Genomic DNA, 15,969 nt, shown 5'->3' with positions numbered 1-15,969 from the left:
TACAATGGCAGGGAAAACCGGTGAATTGAACATCTGTAACGAATGAACAACCGCCCTCATTAGTGGGGTTCAGGAGGAGCACCCCCTCCCAAAAGTACTACATCTTTCATGATTTGTTCAAGGTAGGTGGTGAGACTGGGATAAAAGGATGCCAGAGGAAGCACTCTGGAGCAAGATTCAGCCTGTGCATCCACAGGCGGTCAAAGAAATGGGCTATTTTCATGTACCGACCAAGCCCCTTACTGTGAGATGCAGCCCACCTCTGAGGGTGCAGGCCCTGCCCCACCGCTGAGCCCAGCGAGGCATCCGAATGAGGCAGTTTGGGACAGACCTGATGGCCATTGTTTAAAGCTGCAAAGCCACCAGGCTCCCTCCTCATCCAAGCTATTCCTCCCATAACCCGCAGGAGGAGGACTTCAGTCAAGAAAGGAGGAGCATGAACATCCCTTAAAAAATAGAAGTCGTCCGCTCAGGAGGAAGAAAGGCATGGGGCATCGATCAAACCATCCCTATGTGTATTCATCACCAGTGGCCCCTGTTGAGGCAGCCTTAGAAAAACTTCCCTGTGCCCCTACACGGTATCGAAAAATTCACCCAACGCATGACTCCAGAGACAGGAAGGAGCTTTATCTCTCTCAGCCTGTGAGGGCCCTGCCTGCCCAAGTCCCTGATATCTGCCTCTGAATTAAATCCGGCTGTCTGGAGCCCAGCCTCTTCTCCCCAGAAGTCCGGCTACTGGTTCCTTATCACCGCCGCCAACCCAGAAATTTGCTAGTAGTGCACTCCGGCAAAATTCATCCCCTCTGTCAACGGTCCCCTTCAATTGAAGGTGTTTATTTTCCTCTCCTGGGGAGACAGCTGGGCACTTTTCACCAGAGTGGGAGACTCTTATTTTATTTATTATAACAGTTTTCTATGATATGCAACAGGACTGCTTGGTTTCCTTTAGCTCTTGCTGAAAGGATTTCTCTGTTAATTTTCCTTGTTTTAAGAGGAAGTTAGGGCCCTAGGACTAGAAGGGTCCCCCAGTGGACTTTATGAGTTCATACAGCAGATTGGAGAAAAGGTTATGCTTTGGCCATGATTAGGCTCACATGAGTTGCAAGTTGAATTATTTTTTCCATCCTTAGCTAAAGGGCTTATTTTGGAGTTTAAACTCTAGGATTTGTCCTCCACGTGTCAATTTTCTGATCCCTTAATCTGAGAACGTTTCTACCAGTTACAATTTGTAATTCAAGGGTAGTAGCTAAATATTTGACCTCTTGAGTCAGTTATCTCTTAACTTTGAATATCTTTGAACCCATTGGTTTGTCCACCCATTTCACATGTATCTGTCCTTTGCCTTTGAATGTGAGCTATATTTTCATGAAGATTAATCTTGTCTTCTAGTAATAAGGGACCATGTCTTACATTTTTTTCCAGTGCCCCAATATCTAGAATAGTGCTGGATCCTAAGAGCCTCTCAACAAACTCTTCCTCAGTTATTATTAAAAATGAAGTAGGTGTATCTCCTTGGAAACAAGAAACTTTCCCCTTCTACTTTTTTTTTTTTTAATTTGAGACTAGTTACTAGGTATAAAGTTAATTAAGGTGAGCCATGACTAGCCACCCATTTCCTTAGGAGGTTTTAATTAAAACACCATAATTGGACATTGCAAGAATGAGATTATTAGGTTTATTTAGCCATTCTCCAAATTATCATGCCTCTGGTATTTAAATCACGTTCATTTATATTCTCATCATAATTGCTCGAGTCCCATTGTCATTGCAGTCTGTTGTTGGCTTTTGAAAGACCAGAGGCCAACAGGGATGCTTAATTTGAATACTGGAATTAATTTATTTCCACGCGCTCATGAGGCCAGTCGATTTTCCAACTCTCCACACTCTACTGGGTGAGGTTCTCTTTAAAGACAGAAAGAAAGAAACAATGGCTCTAACGCAAGAGTGTCTAGCCATCTCCAGGGTAGCTGACACAATACATGTCTCACCCCTGAGCCTCCTTTCCTGCCTTCTGAGATTCCAAGGCTTTGATGGTTTTCCACTTCATGGCAATAGAGAGGCACGGTGAGTGTCTTTTTGGCAGAGGAGGTGGTAGAAGAGCCCTTCTATTATGGGAATAATAATAATGGATCTACGACAGGGGTTTTATGAGGATCAAGTGAGGTGATATATACAAAGCACTCAATGCAGTGCATAGGAAACATCCTATAAACGTTAGCTACTAGTATGAGCATGATGGTCATTATTAGATTGGCCACGACTTTGGCCACAACTGTGTCCACGTGCAGGTACACTCCTCTCTCAGGGCTTCTGTTTCCCCACCATCTCCACGGCCCTCTCTGGGTCTGGAGTTCGGTGACCTCTGCCCCACTCATCTGGGCAGACAAGTTAGGGCCTTTGGCTTTCAGCGTGATGATCATTCCCATTTGCCAATGAGCAGAAAAACAAAGATGGGGTCAGAGCTGGGCAGGAGTCATATCCCTGGTCACCGCTCCATCTTTCTTCTTTCTCAGAACCGGAGGGAGAATTGTACAGTCAGCAGAGAGAGGATAATCTGTACAATGTCCATGCCGGTGACCACAGGCACTTGCCCTGTGAGAGGTCTAGCTGGGAACGCGTTCCTGCCCTCTCGCTCGTTGACAGCCCCCTGGGCTGGGAAGCAGCTCCCTTGATGACCAGTAAGAGCAGGAAGGGCCAGCATCTCCGTTCCCCCCGAGCTCTGCTCTGCCTTCCCTCCAGACATCAGGCCACAGTCCAGGGAGTCTTAGGAGACATCTGAAGGGAGGCCGGGCATCTCAGCTTCCTCCTTGTTTGGCACAGAGGTGGCTTTGGCTCCAGATTGAAATTCCAGAGCTGCAGTGATTAAGGAAAGGTGAGATGGGCCCCCAGAAGAGAGACAGGTACTCGGCCCACATCCCCATCTCCCTACTCTGATCAGGACATCCTTCCACCCCAGGGCAGTAGCATTTTAGCACTGGGACTGGAAGAGTTCCGAGGGCAGAGAACCTGGGCACTTATTTTTAAATGAAGAAAGGAAGAACAAGTCCACACGCACTCCTAAGTTTATAAGAGAACGTCTTAGAAAGTACATGACAGGGGGTCTGCCTGCTAGTTCATCAATACGCTCTGATTTAAGGCCCTTGCTGTGCCAGGGAGAAGAGGCAGTGGTACCAGTCGGCAGGCTCCCTCGAGAACCATGAGGATGCATAGGCCCCCTGAGAACACATCATACAACAGGGACACACACATGCATGCAAGCAGGCACACACCTAGAGAGACCCTTTCCATCAAGGAGACACAGAGACTCCTTCTACCCCAATATAAAAACTCTGCTCCCATTCCCCTCTTCTTCCTAGCTTGTAGTCATAGAATTTGCTGGGTAGAAAGGTAGGTGTTTCCTCTCTTTGTCCCCCTTGGAAATCTACTATCTCCTGCATCACTCTCTTTAGCCTCAATGTGTGTGGACAGGAAAGGCTGGGAGGGATGGATTTGCTGACAAAGGTCAACAGAGGACCTAGGGCACCTGACCTGCGCAGGTGAGCTAGGCTCAGAGGGGGCCTCAGGGGACTAGACAGATGGCCTTTGCTGTGATAGAAAGAGCTGAGCTTCAGGCATGAGAGTCCTGTCTATGCATTTCGACTCCGTTTCCCCACTCTGAGGCTGATGCTATGGACCAGTGCCCAGGGCACTCAGAACTCAGGGAGCCTCCCCTCACGGTCCTTCCAGAAGAATCGTTCACCTCTGTAGCTTGGTGGCATTCAGTCTCCATGTCTCTAAGGCTTCTGGGGCAATTCCATTCATGTATTCATCCTCTCACTCACCCAAGGTGTGTTTATTGAGTGTTTTGTGTCAGGCCCTCTTTTAGGCACTGAGGATATAATGGTGAATAAGACAGAAAAGGTCACTGACCTTGTAGAACTTACATGCTAGTCTCACTCTGTCCAGAGACAGAAAGCAAAGAGGAAGGACTCCCACCACACAGGACTCAGAGACCCAGAGGGAAATAGGCTTGGTCCCTCCAGCATTGATTAAGGGGGGATGTTTCCAGGGAAAGCAAAATCATCTTTCAACCCCGGCTTAAACCTGAAGTGTTTTGTTTCAGCAAGAGAGTAGCATCCTTGCCATGTGTGAATAACTAGCTGGGGAGCTGCGAGCCCGGGATGCTGACAGAGACTATAATTACCGTTGTTTCTCTCCGCGTAATAAAAGGTGTCATTAGTGACCTGGTTAAGGAAGCTTTTCAAATCCTTTATGGCCTTGACAACATCCTTTGCAGTGTAGCACACACTTTCTTCCAAATCAGAGCCACCCTGTGAAAGACACAGCTCGTTCCCAGAGGGGCTCAAGGCTGCAGCCTGGGTCTGGTTTAAACAGAATTCATTTCAGCACAGAAGTCAGAAGGGGTACCTTTGAAGAAACTCCATTTCAGAACTTGGGGTACCTTTGAAGAAACTCCATTTCAGAACTTTCTGTTGCCCATGTGAGCCCTAAAACATAATGCCTTTCTTCCACTCTTTTCTGACACACCCCACTAAGTAATATTTTGACAGATCAAAAGAGGGATGTGGCCATTGGATACCCTGTGCCTCAGTGGATGGAAAGGCAATGCTCAGGCTCAGGGCTCCATGGAGCCCCTGATGCTTCCCATCCAGGAAGGTGTGGGGTGTGGCATGTGTCCCTGGCTGGTCAGGCACCGGAGCCCCTTGATATGCAGGGCCAGGCATGGCAGTTCTCTTTGGGGAGCACCATCTACACTTTAAAAGCCCTGACACCTGCAGTCCTGGCGCTCCCAGCCTCCTTGCGGGGATGCAGGTGAGGGGACGCGAGCCCTACCCACTGTAGGTCCTCTTTGCCAACTGCAAAGAGATGCAGCAGAGGAGGGAAAGCTTTTAGGTGTCTTCTGATCCTTCTGTTTCCATTTTTCTGAAGAACAGTAGTCGATCTCCAGACCCAGAAAGGACTTCAGAGTCATGCAGTCCAAACTTCACCAAGATGGCAGCAGAAAAACTCAGGGCCGGGGGGTACTGTGACTTGCCTGAGGTCTTGTAGACAATTCGTGGCAGAGCCAGACCCAGTATGAATAATAACAACAACAGGACTTCCCTGGTGGTCCAGTGGTTAAGGCTCCATGCTTCCGCCACGGGGGGCAAGGGTTCTATCCCTGGTCTGGGAAGTTCTGTGTTCCGCATGGTGCAGCCAAAAAATAATGATAATAATAAGAACAACAAAAGCAATAACAAATAACACGACTAAGCGCTAACTCTGTGCCATGCCCTCTTCTAAATATTGATATTTTACATGCATTAATTTCCTTTGCCTTAGCAATAAAGCCATGCTATGAAGTAAGTATTGCTGTTTCCCCCATTTTACAGGTGTGGAAAACTGAGGCACGGGGACATAAGGATGATAGGATAGAACCAGGGTTCAAACTGAGCCAGTGGGACTCCAGAGCCCACACTCTTGGCCACAACAGTCTCATTCCTGATCTGAGGTTCTTATAGGCTGGCTTTCTGGGGTTGTCATTTTCTCAGAAATGTAAAGACTTTCCCAGTTTGGAACAAAGCCAGCACCACCTCTCTCTCTAAGAGAATGTTCCACTTGGGGCTTTTAATGTAAGTTGTCATCTCTCTGGCATTTTCCATGGTCTCTGTTAGATCCACTAGTGTGACACTGGAGAGTTTGAAGTCCTTGGACCCTAGATAAGAATATTTGCTCAAATATTCCACTTAAGAGGATGTTTTTAAATTGTGTGTGTGTGTGTGTGTGTGTGTGTGTGTGTGTGTGTGTGTGTGTGTGTGTGTATGTTTGTGTGAAAGTGAGGCCAAGGGAAGTAAGAACCTTTGGTCACTGGGTTGCACTTTGTGGCAAAGTAAATGTTCCAAATTAAGCCATAGGCATCAATTTGAGTCTTGCAGAAGGACCACCCCCAAGTATAGGGACTGTTGAACATGGAGAGGGGAGCCTCTGCTTTAAGGCTCACTCACTGTCCAAACGAGGACTTGCCCCAGGCCCGGTCAGTCCTCTGATTCTACCACTGTAGCTAGACTCACTCTGGCTTCCCAGCCTCAGCCTCTCCAGTGAACAGGAGCCAAACCAAAATCATCTTTGCCTACAGATATTTTCCATGTTTCACGTTTAATCTCTCTCCAAGAGCCCACAGCCAGCCGGTCCATGTCTGAGCAGTGAGGATGTTTGCAGAGTTAGTCTGAATTTGGTCTCAGCCCATGGCCCTTTGCTCAGGGAGGTGGATCTGGAAAGACATTGAAATCATCCCTGCTGGCTAGATCCCCAGGTATGGGATAAGGTCCTGAGAAGGCCATTGGGTTGAGTTTACCTTTTGGACCACAGTGTCCACGTTTGAAAGACTAACCACAGGTTTGCGATTCTTACCTCACTTTGAAGAAACAGTCATAGCGTGAAAACTTATACAGTGTCTTTAAAATGTTTAAATTTACTTCTGTTAGCAATTTGCTGTGACCACCAGAGAAAGTGATTAAGATTCTTATGACCCTTTGAATCTTGAGTTAGTTTGCTAATATGTTTATCTTCACTTGGCTTTCTAAATAAGCTCCTTCCTTGACATTTTCTTGGGTTTTTTTACCACTTTGTGATAAATTCACACAGGTTCTCACCTCAAACAAAACTAAGGCTCCAAAATATGTAGTAACTTATTCACTTTTTTTCTAATGAGATAAGTTTTATTTGCATGTTCTTTGGACATAAAAGCTGTTTGAAAAGGCCTTGGATGTCGCTGTTGATGGCTCTGTTGACACTTGGACAACATCAGTGCCCCAAATGAGGAAATTCTGTCACCTTTTCTCTTCCCACTTGGTTTTGATAGTGACTTCCAGCCACTTGAGAAAGAAACGAAGGTGTGTCTACATGCGGTATCCAAGCCCCAGATAAAAGCCCAAAACCCTGGAATGTCATTCAGACATTGGACTCCCCAAAAAAGTAGTCCCAGTGTATGCTCTTTGCATTCCAGTGGCATATTTTCATGTGTGATTGATTCTGAGAGCAACGCTGTCTCTGAAAGGCTAAGGATGAGGGGATGACAGAGCAAGTGGAACAATCTAGAAATGGTCAGGTCAAGGGTAGACTCTCTCCTCTTGGCTGAATGTTTAGCCAGCGGCAGCTGTGTCTCCCAGCTGAGGGCCGATGTTAGCTGGTGATGATTTTTCAGGTAGCTGATCAGGTAACGCTGCCTCCTTGGGAAGCTGGTTAAGAGACACAGAAGCCCAGGTGGCTGCTGACACTGACATGAATTGACCATTGTGTTCTGATCCCACAGGCCCGCACTCGGAGCCTCCATCCTGCAATGCCAACTCCATCTCCTGCCCTTCAGCCTGCACTTGCAGTAATAACATCGTGGACTGTCGAGGGAAGGGCTTGATGGAGATCCCCGCCAACTTGCCAGAGGGCATCGTTGAAATGTAAGTGCCTGTCTGCCGCCCTCTGTCCCTGGCGAGCTCGCTTCTTGGTCTCAGCTAGTCCCCCACAGGCTGGCGGCATGCTGGGCTGTTAGAGCTGACTGTTGAAAGCACTCAGCAATCTCTTTGCTCTCTTTCCAGGCTTTCCCAGGTATGATAGCTCAGGGGTCAAGAACGTAGATTCTAGAGCACAGTCAGCAAATGACAGCCCATGGGCCAAGTATGTCCACCACCTATTTTTGTAAATAAAGTTTTATTGGAACACAGCCACACCCATTCATTTATGTATTACCTATGGCTGTTCTTATAGGGCATTATTGAGTAGTTGTGACAAAGGAACTTACAGCCCACCAAGCCTAATATATCTTCTGTCTGGCCCTTTGCAGTAAAGGTTGGCCAGTCCCTGCCCTAGAGTCACCCTGGGATTATATCCTGGCTCTACCATGTACTAGCTGTTTGTGACTGTGGGCAAAATAATTGCTCTCCCCGTCTCTAGTATTCTCATTTATAGTAATGGGATAATTATAGTATTACTCAACGGGTCATTGTGAAAACTAAATGAAATACCACATGTAAAGCACTTAATATAGCCCTTGACACAAGGGCAAGCCTTCTGTAAAATGGTGATGGAGGAGGAAAGTATACGAATAATGAACTGATTTCACAGCTACTATTACTGAGCAAGAGACTGAGCTCTTAATCATTTCAAGTCAGATTATTGTCATCTAGATTAGACCTTTAGGTAATGAGACAAGATTGTGTGTCTGTGTGTGTGCACAGGTATCCAAAACTCCAGTAAAATTTGTTTGTCCATGTAGCTTAATCTCTTGTCCACTCTTCTCTCATATGTTAGAAAATGGCCAGTGTCTCATTCTGGATTGAGTAGAGGGTCAGTGAACATTGACCTGAAGATCACTCTTTACATGACAATAACTGTTTTCATTTCTACCTTCATCTTTAGATGGCTTTATTAAACACATGCTTAGATGGAACCCCCCCAACTAGAAACATCATTAGATAAAATCCCTCCAAATAAAAGATATTATATACATTTCCCTCACCTCTCTGCTGCATCATCTCCTCTCCCTACTCTCCCTCTCCCTCCCTCTCCTCTCCTCCCTCCTCTTCCCTTTTCCCCTCCTCCCCCTCCTCTTTCTCTTATGCATGCCCTTCTGTTCCCAATGCATTCCAATAGATGACCCATTGACCCTTTCATTCATTCATGCATTCATTCAACAAACATCTGTTGTGAGCCCACTGTGGTCCAATCATTGTTCTGTGCTTAGGGAGCAGCAGTGAACAAAATAGACCAAATTTCTGCCTTTATGGTACTTGCATTCTAGTTGAGGGAAGAGTGCAACAAACAATAAACAGAACAAAGCGAAATAGATATTATGTTAGAAGATGGTAGGGTCTGTGGAGAACAATAAAGAAGTGAGTGAGAGAAAAAGTAAGTGGATATCTGGAGGAGAGTATTGCAAATAGAGGGGACAGCATGCACAAAGGCCCTGAGGTAGGACTGTGCCTCGTATACCAGAAGGCCAGTGTGGCTGGAGTGGAGTAAACACAAGGAAGAGTGTCAGGGGATGAGGTCAGAGGGGTAATGAGGAGCCAGATCATTTTAATGACTTTGGTTTCACCCTGATTGAGATGAGAAGAAACATATAACTTACAAAAGGGGAGGGGAGCCTTCGTTTCTTCTTTCTTCAGTTGCTTTGCCAGCTTTTCTCTGATTCCCTTTCAAACGTTCTTCCCCGGACCCAGTGGACACAACCCATGCCTCCACACACTTCCTGCAGGCAGGAGCGAGTCAACCACGTGTGTTTTTTTGGCCCTGACATCCACACCTTCTGTACCTTCTTCCACCTTCACTCAGCCGTCAGTCTTCTTTTAGCAAAAACCAACAGTGCATTCCCTTTGTGTTTTACCGTGACTCGCCTTCACTCCTTGTGGTCCATTGCTCTAGCCTTGGAGAGCCCTTCCATCTCGGGACTTCACTTAGACCTCACACCTGTCCCGCCCATCCCCACCCCCTGCCCTTTGTCCCCCATTTCCCCCTACGCCTGTCCCTCCTCTCTGCCTTTTCTGTACTGTTCCCCCCCTCTCTTTTTCTCCCTCCCTTTCTCCACACCCACTTCTTTCCCTCTCTGCACCCACGGTCTTCCCACCTTCCTACCCAGCCCGGTCTCTTTCTCCACCCAGTTAACCCTGTGCTCCTTGTCACAAGAGCCATCCCCTCCATCCATGCCAGGGTAGGACTCCGGGCCTCCCAACAAGGGTGTCAAGGAAGAATTCCTGCCAACATTCATCTCATTTCAGATTCCCATAGCACCTTGCTTTCTTTCTCTGCCCCACCTTGTTCCTTTCCCCTTCCATCTGCGAGTTTTTATCTTTTCTCTTTGGCAACCACAGACCTTCCGCTGACCAGGTCCCAAACCACAGCCGTCCCCACCCCAGCCCTGATTCAGGAGCTCGGGCCTGCCCGCCCTCCTCTCCCACTCCACATCCCTATACCTCCAGCCTGGGCCTCACGGGCACACAGCTCAGGTGTCTGGGGGAGAGAAATTATAGACGTCCCCACTGGAGATGCGACCCATGGAGGCCAGACCATACCTGGGCCGTTGGGCTCACACCTGGACATTGAATTTTAAAAGGAACGTTGACAAGATAGGCTAGTTATTTCTTTTTTTTTTTTTTTTTTTTTTTTTTTTGCGGTACGCGGGCCTCTCACTGTCGTGGCCTCGCCTGTTGCGGAGCACAGGCTCCGGACGCGCAGGCTCAGCGGCCATGGCTCACGGGCCCAGCCGCTGCGCGGCATGTGGGTTCTTCCCAGACTGAGGCACGAACCCGTGTCCCCTGCATTGGCAGGCGGACTCCCAACCACTGCGCCACCAGGGAAGCCCTAGTCTAGTTAATTCTGAAAAGCTGTCTGATTATTACTGTTTTCCTTACATGAGGTCAGGTAAGAATAACAAGAACAATGTGATATTTTTTAATTGAGCAAAAATATTCCATTTCAAGAAGTGTCCTTTATTTTAAATTTCTAGACTTCCTTACTCTGTTATCATTGTTGTTAAAAATACTCTTCATTTTATAAAATGATAGCCACTGAAGGATGAGTATGTGTGTGTGTAATATAAATATGTTTAATCATATGTGTCATTATTATATAATTATAAGTCTATATATAAATGTTATTTATAACAGACACACAGAGATTGCCTTAATTGACAAAATAAGAGGTCTGTAACCACCTAGCCTATGAAATCTAGAAGTCTGGGAATGGCCAACCTAGCTAGAGTACTTCTAAAAATAAGCAGCCACAAACAACAAGCACAGTCTTAAGAGTATAGACCGTGAATTCAGGCAGACCCGCATTTTAGCTCTGCCCTGCCTTTTAGCCATTGGCAAATAACATTTCTGAGTCTTGGTTTACTCAACTGAAAAATTCAGAGGCTAGTGGTACCGTCTTAATGGTTTATGTGAAAGTGAAATGAATATATGCTATCAGATTCTTAGTATTGGGTCTGGCACATAGGATATATACTATGTTAGCAACGAATGGTATTACTTTACTACAACTGCGGCTACTACTACCACCACTTTTATATTAGGCATGGTGAGAAAGGTTGGAAACCACATCACAGGAGCTGAAGCTACCTGAGTAAGATCCTCCATAAAGCTCCGTCAGTTCTTTGAAGATTATGGTTGAGAGAACAGGTTCAAGAATTAGGCTAGCCACTTGCATTGTGAATTGAGCCTGGCAGTAGCTCATCTTCATGCAAATGTATGTAGACATGGAAATACGGCTGCCCCTGCTGACCGGGCACACACGACCCACCAGACAGATTGCCTAGAACTTCTCTTGCTGTGCTTGCCTAATTCTCCTCTGTGATCAAATAAAGCTGAGACATTAAAGCAGACGAGGCAAGATTCTCTGGTTAGACACAGGGAGAGGTGACATGTAAGAGAGACCTTTGCAGAGGAAACCTGTTTGTTCCTTAAGGCCATGAAGCCCGTGCCTGGGGACCTGTGTGTTGGCCTAGAAGTCTTTTGAGCAGTTAAAATTCATCCTCTTATCAACGAGAGAAGACCAGCAGGTGGAGGAGGTTGAAAGATGAGAAAGAGGGAGCAGAGAGTAGAAACTGTAGCATGCACCCCAAGATGCACAGGAAGTATCCGAATTATCATCCCAAAGACATGTGAACGTGACTTCTCTTTTTACCATCAGGAATTCCACCTCGGGCTTCCCTGGTGGCGCAGTGGTTGAGAGTCCGCCTGCTGATGCAGGGGACACGGGTTCGTGCCTCGGTCTGGGAAGAACCCACATGCCGCGGAGCGGCTGGGCCCGTGAGCCATGGCCGCTGAGCCTGCGCGTCCAGAGCCTGCGCTCCGCAACGGGAGAAACCACAGCAGTGAGAGGCCCGCATACCGAAAAAAAAAAAAAAAAAAAAAAAAGAATTCCGCCTCATGTCCATAGCCACCTATATAACCCAGATTTCTCCTTCTCCTTAGGGTCACTTTGCACCACATTCGGTTCTCTGTTCCCTATATGTGCAATCCTTAGCTGGTAGTAATGCTCTTAAACCTTGTGAGGGGTTCTGCACTCCCCAATATTCAGGGGAAGGAAAGTCTATCTCTCATAGAAAGCAATCTGGCTGACTCTTTTAGATTTTTTTCAAAGCCAAAGCAGCTCAGAAGTGTGCACTGGTCTCCCCGAATAGCAGAGCCAATTCCTCTAAAAACAGCTTTCTTCCAGAGCATCCACAGTGAGACAGTTCACTGCAGATTTTCCTCAAAACTGAGCTCCCACCAACAGCACTGTTCTTGCTGCTCCCTGCCATTTCTCTGAACCCGCTCCAGCCTCCAGCGGGGATAGATTCTGGGAAGAGCCAGAGGCCCACACGTTCTTCTGTTCTGTGGTCTTCGTTCCCCCCTCCTGGCCTCAGGGCTCGAGAGGGGCCATCTGTACCTAGAACCTCATCTTCATCTCTGTCCCATCTTCTTCCATTTTTGCTCTAAACCTCCACTTTGTGTCATCCCGAGTCTCATGCCCTTGGCTATAACAGGTAAATTTAGTTGCCAGAGAAAGGTTGTGGATGGACTTAGACGTCAAATCATAAATCAAAAGCATCTAGGGGAAAAGGTAGCCCCATTTTCCACCTAGCCTCACCTCAACCCCCTTGTTTATCTGGGGTGGGGAGATAAACAATGGTTTATCTGCTAAACAAAACAAATATGCCCCCATGATACTGGTCACCAGGGACATTTTTAAAAGGAGAGAGAAGTTTAAAAAAAAAGTAATCAGCAGAGCAAAAGGGCTGGAGGGCTCTGGAAATCATCAACATCCGGGATTCTTTTCCTTTTTTAAAAAAAATTGAAGTATAGTTATTTACTATGTTGTGCCAGTGTCTGCTATACAGCAAAGTGACTCAGTTTTACACATATATACATTCTTTTTTTATATTCTTTTCCATTATGGTTTATCCCAGGATATTGAATATAGTTCCCTGTGCTACACATTAGGACCTTGTTGTTTATCCATTCTAAATGTAATAGTTTGCATTTACCGACCCCAGATTCCCAGTCCGTCCCTCTCCCTCCCCGACCTCTCCCTTGGTAACCACAAGTCCATTCTGTATGTCTGTGAGTCTGTTCCTGTTTGTAGCTAGGTTCATTTGTGCCATATTTTAGATTCCACATGTAAGTGATATCATATGGTATTTGTCTTTCTCTTTCTGACTTATTTCACTTAGTGTGATCATCTCTAGTTGCAGCCACGTTGCTGCAAATGGCATTATTTTGTTCTTTTTTTGTGACTGAGTAGTATTCCATTGTATATAAGTATCACATCTTCTTCTGAGGACACCAGGTTTCTGGGTGGCTGCCATGTGGAAGGAGGGGGGATGGGGTGGGTTGGGGGCAGGTGGGATAAAGGTGAAGCTGATCAGGCAGCAGAATAATTAAGAATAGAGCCTTGCGGGCTTCCCTGGTGGCGCAGTGGTTGAGATTCTGCCTGCTGCTGCAGGGGACGTGGGTTCGTGTCCCGGTCCGGGAGGATCCCACATGCTGCGGAGCGGCTGGGCCCGTGAGCCACGGCCGCTGAGCCTGCGTGTCCGAAGCCTGTGCTCCGCAACGGGAGAGGCCACAACAGTGAGAGGCCCGCATACCACACACACAAAAAAAAAGAGCCTTGGGGTAGATAGTTCTGGGTTTGGATCCCAGTTCTGCCTCTTTGGGTACCTTTCTTAACATCTCATGTTTCACTTAGTTCCCATCTTTGCAAAATGGAGCTCATCGTCCCTACTAGAGATTCTCCATGAAGATTAAATAATATAACATAATTGTATAGAAAATTAGCACAATGTTTGAAAGCTACTAATTGGAATCTAAAAGGAAAAAGCTTATGCACATGTCACATATGTGACATGATAGAATGTTTTAGTCTCAAGTTCTCATTTTTTTCTAAGTTGATGACAAAGATTTCTCTGTTGGAGGCATCTGAGAATATGCATATAATAAGAAGAGCAAATCTGGCTCTGTGTCTGCACCTTTGTTTTCTATAGGCAATGCCAGGTACTCTGCAAAGCTGGTTAGGAATGACTCATGTCACATATGCCCACATGCCTCATCTCTGTTGTTATTATATTAGTGATACTACTTGCTTTGTAGTGTTGTTGAAGGAATAAAATGAGCCAGTGTGTGAAGAGCACAGCGTCTGATATATAAAAAGCCCTCGATAAATGGTAGATGTCCACCATTATTGCAACCAATATTCTAATCCAGCTCCAGAAACTCTTTTATCAGGTGACTTGCTGCCATGGCCCTGCACTAGCTATGCCCCTGCCATTCCCTCTGGCATCACGTTGACTTATGTATTGCTAGAAATATATTGTGTTCAGTCGCATGTTTGCAAGTGACAGATCATTAAGGAAGCACTGAGGAACTAGGGCAAATCAATACAGAACACAAATGGCTGAAATCCCCATCAGATGTTCGCATTATTTCTACCAGCGCCAGAAGATGCTCAGATGTTTGATTTGTATGTTTGTTTTTATGCTAGTTCTATTAAATCAGTTTGCAGCCTGAAGAATGTTTGCCAAAGAAAGACACATGTGCCAGTTAAGAGAGACCAAAGACAGCCGCTGGCTTCAGACACATCCCTAAATGTGACAGTTTTTGCTGATGCTAATGCTGCTTTTTGTCCTTCACACTGAATTTTTGTCACTGTGAGTATGGATCTTTGCATGCTTGTTCCAAGCTGTGTAAGACCCACCAGAGGCTGCCTGCTGTGTAGAGCCTGTGTGTGTGCCCACACACGTGCGTGTGCACACACACCCCAGACTTCCTCCCTTGACCCAGGGGCAATTTTCCTGAGGATGAGCGGGCAATGACTCAAGGAATGGAGGTGCCTCAGCAGCAAACGGTATTCAGCAAAGCTCAGTAACTGAGAGTGCAGGCTTTCCAATTGGATGAACTTGAGTTTGAGTCCTGGCTGTAGCTCTTCCTGGCTTTGTGAATATGGACAAGTGACTTAACATCTCTGAGCCTCAGTGTTCTCATGTTTATAGTGGGAGTAGTGATAACAAACAGGACCTGCCTCAGAGAGGTGTCAATACTAAGTTAGGTGTACGGTGCAAAGCTCTTAGTCTGATGCCTGACTTACAAGTACACGCTGATACATAGTAGCTCTTACTGTTATTATCCTCACCCTTGCCTTACCTTTACATCTGAAGTACACTGACAAACTCTAATGCCCCCTGGGGCAAGGCTAACCCACATCATGTCCTGGCCTTGGCACCCTGTAAGGAGTTGGATGTCCAGCGGGTACCCACAGCAGCATAAGAGGCAGAGAGACTGCAGAAATAAAGACCATCCCCAGAGTGTGCAAGGGTAAAGAGTACGGGATACACAGCAACGTCCCTGCCAGGGTTAACAGGCTAAGATGGGAATTCTTTGTTCTTTGTTCAAAGCCACACCTTTGCACTCTATTTGCATATTTTATACATCTCTTGATATATATATGTGTGTGTGTGTATATATATACACACACATGCATCTATATTCCATCTTCCCTCAACTCCTACAGCCTTTTTACAATATACTTACTTCTGCAGAGACTGCATGATGTCTCAGAATGAGTACTGGGGTCTTCACTCCTTAAACTTTTCTGGGACTTTGGGAAAGCTATTTTAGTATATAGACTTCACTTTCTGTTTTCAAAAAATAGAGAAGGCAGTGCATCCAATGGACGGAAAAAGAAAAATGCCAGTTATTAGCTCTGTCGCTTATTAGCTCTGTCACTTCGGATAGGCTCTTTGATCCATGTAGGTTTTACTTTCCTCGTCCACAAAGTAGGGCCAACACAGCTTGCCTCCGAAGTGTAAGGATTCAAAGAGATAATAGACATAAACCAACTCGATTCCATAAAGGACAACTCTTCTTCTTATGTTAGCAATAAAATCTGGTTCTGTCTGGGCTTCCCTGGTGGCGCAGTGGTTGGGAGTCCGTCTGCCGATGCAGGAGACATGGGTTCGTG

General features: G+C 46.3%; 1 protein-coding gene across 1 annotated transcript in view; it reads left to right on the top strand.

Annotated features, from left to right (window-relative positions):
- The window catches only part of SLIT3 (slit guidance ligand 3), a 631,375-nt gene that overhangs the window by 486,727 nt on the left and 128,679 nt on the right, over nt 1–15,969 (top strand). The window contains exon 9 of the mRNA XM_059063071.2: nt 7,292–7,433. Within this exon, the coding sequence (XP_058919054.1) occupies nt 7,292–7,433 (142 nt within the window). The remainder of the gene's footprint in view (nt 1–7,291; nt 7,434–15,969) is intronic.

Source organism: Kogia breviceps, chromosome 4 (assembly GCF_026419965.1).
Source record: "Kogia breviceps isolate mKogBre1 chromosome 4, mKogBre1 haplotype 1, whole genome shotgun sequence".
Taxonomy (NCBI): Eukaryota; Metazoa; Chordata; class Mammalia; order Artiodactyla; family Physeteridae; genus Kogia; species Kogia breviceps.
The sequence above is the reverse complement of the archived record's forward strand: the minus strand, read 5'-3'. Positions and strand labels throughout refer to the sequence as shown.